We start from the raw sequence: 6615 nt of genomic DNA on the forward strand, positions 1-6615 counted from the left end.
GGAGTTGGGGTTGTTCAGCCTGGAGAGAGGAGGCTCTGGGGGGACCTTATAGTGACCTTCAGCACTTGAAAGGGGCCTCCATGAAGGTGGGGGAAGGTCTGTTCAAAAGGGTTTGTAATGGCAGGACAAGGAGTAATGGTTTTAGACTAGGAAAGGACAGATTTAGACTGGATATCAGAAAAAAGTTCTTTAATATAAGGGTGATAGATCACTGGAATGGGCAGCCCAGAGAGGTGGTGGAGGCCCCAGCCCTGGAGTCATTCAAGGTCAGGCTCCACAGGGCTCTGGGTGACCTGATGTAGGTAGAGGTGTCCCTGCTTGTGTAGGGAGGTTGGACCAGATGACCTCTAGAGGTGCCTTGCAGACTCTAACATTGTAAGAAATATGTTATTTAGGAGGGGCAGCTCACATGGCTGAAAAAACCACCTCAGGCAGTCACAGAGAAGTGGCCTGTCACCCCAGGGTCTGGCACACCATGGAGGACACAAGATCTGCTTGTGAAGCAATGGAAAAGCCCTAGAAAGAAGTGCCAAAAGAAGACATCCTATCAGCTGCCTCTCTGATGCAGGAAGAGGACTCTGGAACAATGGTGATTCCTTTAGGGTGTATCAGGGCACCTAAACACGTCATCAGTGGCAACATTCACTATTTCTTGTTCCTTATTGCTGTTCAAGTGCAATGAATAAAGGCTGCCATAGCTGGACAATGTCCAGCCCTATGTTTGGAGATACAGCCTACTTCTAGCCAGCTAAAGTCAGCATTTCTCTATATACATGAGTCAAAAAACACCAATTCCATAGTTGTCAGAAGGAATCACAGCCTTTGGGAAAGGTGAAACTAGCAGGCTGTGAAGAATGAATTAAACACCTTTGAGATGGGGAAAATAAGGCAATTTAGAAACCTTTAAATTAGAGCAGTGAGCCGTTCACATGCTACAGCCTCCCTTGCTGCAAGTGGCAGTGCTAAGCAGTTACCATTCAACTCAAAAGAATTCTGTTACGTGGAAAAAATAATTCTGTGAGATGTTTGAAAACTCCCTAACCTGTGTGAGCTTGTCCAGTTCCCCCAGCCAGGCCCCAAACATCTTGTCCAGATCCTGATCTTCCTTATCACTGTCTTCTTCTGCACCATGGTCAAGTTCTTCATCTGATAATTGCTCCATCTGAAAACAAAAACAAAATAAAACCCAATAAATAGAAGTTTGATACTCAAATTGTATCAGTGTCTAAGAAAACTGGTGTCAGTCACCAGGTTTCTTAAAAAGTGTTCTGACATCAGTGTTCACATGTAAGTCCACAAGCTTTATAACATGCATACAACCACAAGTTATTCTGTTCAGAAGGAAAGAGAAAAAGAGTGAGTGTGGAAGCTACAACAAATAATTACAAAGCCATTCTTGCAGCTCATTTTTGTCAGAACCATGATGAAAAAGACTGAAGAACAGAGTCCACAATATTTAATACACCATCAAAAATCATTTCATGCTAGCCTTGCAGATGCATTGATTGCCAGCAATTGTTGGCAAAGTCTATTGACTTTACAAAAATTCAACTCTTGTCCAAGGAATTCAGCTGACCACAGTTAAGCAACACCATTCAACCCACAGGAAGTGCAGTCTCACTGCACTGCAAAGAGCTGACTCTACAGATCTGTACACAGAAATGCTAAACAGGCTACACAGGATGCCAGCAGCACCTCACATGAAACAGCTCAAACCCTGGACACTGTCCAGATCACTTCAGTGATACTGCACTGTTTGACCCAACAAAGATACTCCTCCCTGGAAGCTAAGAGTTACCACTACAGCTATCAGACCCTCCTTCATTTGATAAATTTAAGTGACCAAGATAAATATTTGAGATTCTCCAAAGGTTATCTGTTATTACCTCAAAGGAAATTAATCTTCTGTTAAACAAGTCTCTGTTCCCTTCCCCAAACCTGTCCTCACAGCCCTTTATGTGGAGCTAAGACACACATGCCTTCCTGGGTACATCCACACTGCTTAAACCCCAGAGCTGGTTCAGAATGAAAATGCACATACCTGAGGGGAAAAATACACAGGCAACAATTTGGAAATATCAGGAACTACAGAAGAGTAAATCCTAGAGGTGTGCTACAGAACGTGAAGGGAGACACAAGAACAGATCCCCAGCAAGAGCTACACAGAAATCCACAGGGTGCCACACCACTTGATTTGTCAAGTTATGGGCTGTGTAGTCATTCACTACACAGCTTTCAGAAAGCATTAGTTCACATTTCATAGATTTAAAAGCAAACTTTCTAACTGATGGTCTTCAGGAAAAGCCAAATCTTAGTCTGAAAGACACCAGAGCGTTGCAAAGGTGAACTGGTGAGAGGAGCTACAAAAGATGATAAAGATCATCCCACAGAAAAACTGTTCAACCCAGTTTGAATTTATATGACAACAGTTCATGCAAAAAAACTGCCATGTTTTAAAAACATTTTTTTCTTCTATTTGCCTGTATGCCACTCTACCTTGATTAAATAACCAGAGGACAGGAGATGTTAGAGCTGCTCTACAGTTCCGAGATCAGCAGACGCAAGGTGCTGCCATCCAGCTGCTCCAGGCAAAGCCCTTTCAGCCTCCCACTGAGATTTTCCTGTTGTGGGGAAGCACAATGCAGCTGCTCACCTTGAAAGGGGCAATCACAGTAAATTAACCTGGCATGGCACACTGCACTGAGCAAACCCTGAACAGATGAAATTCACCATCTGCATCTCATTTCTTCCAACACTTGTTTTGAGTCGAGTACCAGCACTCCAGGGAAGGGAAGGAAGCTCCACCTATAATCTAAGAGTGATGCTGAAATCCAAAAACTGCCAAAATTCTTCTGTCCAAGATGGCACCAGTTTTTATGCTCTGTAAGTCAGGTGTGCCTCCCCCTGCAAGATTCCTCTCGGGGAGCAACCTGAAAGTCAGTGGAGCAGCAGCAACTCACACTCTGCCTGAACTGCTGCAAAACAAACAGAAGCTGGATTCCACTTTCAAGCCCCTTCAAAGCTTTGCTTTTCCATAGACCAGAAACAGTAAATTCACAACAAAACACATTATACTTAATGTGACAAGTGCCAAGGTCAAACTGCTGTGACTGCTCACAAGGGACAGCACAGCATTTCTCAATGCCTACGTACACTTGGAGTGAAGAATTTTTATTTGAAGGCTAAAGGAAGCTACTAAAAGCATGCCTTAGGAAATAGGACTATGAAGTGGCAAATCAAATAAATGGAAATTGTGATAGAAGCCAGACAGAGCTTGGTATTTACAGATACTTTACACTACTGGCCTTCCCCTCTCAGCTATTTTTGGCACTTAACTCTACAGTTCAATGGCACTTGTTTTGTAGTGCATTCTATGGCACTGTTCATGACATTCTTTCATTAAGAGAGGAGCTCATTCTTTTTACTAATATTTCAGAGGATCTAAGTTGTGGAAAGAAACCAGAATTCTCAATTCCCCATAAACTGTTGCTTTAGCTATTTTAACTTGGCATGAGAGTCCCTGCTTTGGTTCCAGTTACTCAGAAGACAGAATTAGCAGCCTACAGAAAAGTTTTACAAGTAAAGTACTGTTGTGTTAGTGAGTCTGGCACTAAACCTTGGAGTATTTGCCAGCTCCTTGTAGTCCCCACCCAAGCTTCCTAACGTCAGCTGCATTTCCTATGAGGCTGTCAGCGTGTGCTTGCAAAAGGCACACAGAGGATAGTGTCTCACTTCAGAAACAGCTAATATTAACTGCTGGCTCTGGAAAAGGCATCTCCCTCAGCACAAGGTCCACTGCTGGAAGAAGATATCCTAAAGGATGCTAATTAAGGATTAATTCAATAAATTAAGGCAAGAGACAAGATGCTCAGATAACAGTATCTGAACTTTTTGACTTAAGTACTCAAAACAGTAACAACTCAAAAAGAGTGCACATTCCAAGTAAAGTGCTTGAAATGTTCTTTTTTCACAGCTATTTTCTGTCTCAGTGTCGTTGATCACAGCCAACATGCATCAGACTTCAGCAAATAATGATGTAATGTGGAGTTACCACACCTTTCTAAGGATATAACATTTTTATTTATAACAAGAAAGAAAAAAGGTGTAAGTTTAAGGGCTGGGGGGGTTTCTTTTGTGTATGTTTTGTTGCATTTGTTTTTTAAAGGAATCAGAATTTAGAACTAAATTAGACCTAAGAGACTGAAAAGGAGTTACTGTTCTAGTGTGACACCACAAAATAAGCCACTTCCATTCCTAAAGCATTTTCAGGGTAGCAGAGTTTAAGTAGCTGTTGCTTCTGCTTAGCTCAGGTCAGAGGAGGTGCCCAAGAAATTTCAGTATTCAAGTTATTTTTCAATACTTCACCTTCTATTCTGTTCAGGTGTATGGTTCAGAATAGAACTTAATGAAAATGAGCAGCATCATTTTGTTATCCACTATGGACTGCCTGAGTCAACTTCAGCTGTTTGAAATGCTATTTAAACAGGAATACACATAATCACCCTACTCAGCTGCCTAGTTTCCAAGAACAGCTCATTAGGTTTGTTCTCCTTTAAATGAAGCACAATATTCTAATATTATTTTATGAAAAAAAACCTGAGAATTTCATTAAAAGTCACCAGTTAATCAGAACCTACTACTTTAATCACACCGTAAAGAAAAAACTTAGCAACAATTTAGGAAAAAAAGAAATCTGTATTTCAAGCTGATTCTCACACAAGCCATTGTAGCTTGTCACGTGTCAGGACAAGCATGAGATTATGTGATAGCAAAAAAAGCCCCAAAACAATGCTTCAAATATGCCATTTTGACGTATCCAAGAAAATCACAGAATTCTGAAACTAACAAATTGCTGCCACCAGAAAGCAACAGCTTTGGGACAGATTTTATTTACAATAAAAAGTGTACATAGTGTCTTTCAGAGACTTCATTCTGCAGACTCCCACTTTGAGATGGTAGCTCCTACCTGAAACCAACTGAATTAAAGACAGTAGGAAAAGCTGGTGTATAAACAGTATTTCCTCATAATGAAAACACTCTGCACTGAAAAAGAAGTGGTTGTAAAAGAATCAGACTGCAGGATTTGTCTGCTCTGCACTTAATTAAGGAGGGAAAGATTATCAGAGAGGCAAAAACAGAATTCTGAGTCCAACTGGAAATGGCAGAGTGCTCAAAGGGTCAGTAATAAGAGTGTTTATTCACTGTCATTTCAGAAGCAGTGTAATAAGCATTTTGAGCTAGAGATCCTTAAGTATTTACAAAGGCAGCTGACAGCATAAAACCCCAAAACAAAAAGAAACCAACTTTCTTCCAGGCAACTGGTGTTTTCACACTCAAACTTTCATATTATTTAAACACAAGCTTGTACAAACTCATGCTTGTTACTGAACTAAGGATTTTCTTCCTAAAAAGCACAACGATGGAATTGGTTATAGATCTATTATAGGGATGCAACAGACAACACACAAACGTTCAAAACATCACCTGAACAAATAACTGCATTTCTAGGTTTTAAAATCTAGCCTCAAGAACCAGAGGGAACTATGTAGCATACTCTGGTTTAGAAAACATGCCCTGGAGCTGGTTTTGAAAGCAGAGTTCCTCTTCCATTTGTGATCAGCCACGTGTGCCCATGCCAGGATCCACTGCTGTTCAAGAGGTGGTAGGTGACAGAAAGCTGCAGTGGTGTCTTACAGCAGCAGGTAAGCACAGTGTACACACATAAATACAAGAGTAAGAGTCTAGCAGGTTTTTACCTTTAACACTCATTCATCTGACTGCTTAAAGAAATCAGGCTCACTACACAGGAAAAGAATTGAAATGCTTTCACAGAACTGACAGGCAAAGCTCACATCCATGTTGCTACACACTTCCATGAAGTTCTGGTAAATAAGGAAAGGTGGCTTTAGCACATAAATTATTTATTTCATATCAACACTATGTCCACGTGCCAGGGACCAATCAAACCCAGCATGTTTTTCAGCAAAAAGAGTCTTACTCTACAACTGAAACGAACATTTCTCCTTTGAATTTCACTAAGCCAACAACACAGTGCAGATCATTTGCTTTAGTATTTCCATGTTTCTCCTTCATAAGCATAAAACATTCTGAAATTAACCACTCCTGAAAAAAGAGAATTGGAGGGGGATTAGAAAGTTCTGGGAAGTTCTTTGTGCATTATACAACGTCCTATAACCCAGTTTACATTAAGAATAATCCAGATGAAACCTCAACAAAAAAGCATTTGTTTTCTTTTAGCTTCAAATAACACAGGTACTAGTTGAATACATCCATCTCCTACAGCACACAGACATCCCAACATCTCTTCAATTCAAAACCTGAGGTACAAATCTATCAGCCAAAAACTCCAGTTTCAAAATATCTGAAATAAAAACCTTATGCAAAGTGAAAGCCTCCTTCAATATCCTATTCTGAGCCAGCTTTGAGGTTTGATTTTCTTCAGGCAATAGTTCTTCAGGCTTGTAGTCACACAACAAGCTGAAATCACATTGAATGTCTGATAAAAGATAAAGCTTCAGCCACTTCAGTGAGTGTAAACAGACCTTTCAGAACCAATAAATTCATATGCTTCTGAAACTACTCGGGCAGTAATTT

The 6615-nt window shown here is 40.6% G+C and overlaps 1 protein-coding gene across 1 annotated transcript in view; it reads right to left on the reverse strand.

Moving 5' to 3' along the window:
• The window catches only part of LOC103776697 (ras-associated and pleckstrin homology domains-containing protein 1-like), a gene marked incomplete at its 3' end in the record, with an annotated part of 5714 nt that extends 4552 nt beyond the window's left edge, over window positions 1–1162 (reverse strand). The window contains exon 1 of the mRNA XM_008944218.1: window positions 1043–1162. Within this exon, the coding sequence (XP_008942466.1) occupies window positions 1043–1162 (120 nt within the window). The remainder of the gene's footprint in view (window positions 1–1042) is intronic.
• Between the last annotated feature and the right edge of the window lie 5453 nt (window positions 1163–6615).

The sequence above is a fragment of the Merops nubicus genome, unplaced genomic scaffold, assembly GCF_000691845.1.
Source record: "Merops nubicus isolate BGI_N331 unplaced genomic scaffold, ASM69184v1 scaffold2247, whole genome shotgun sequence".
Taxonomy (NCBI): Eukaryota; Metazoa; Chordata; class Aves; order Coraciiformes; family Meropidae; genus Merops; species Merops nubicus.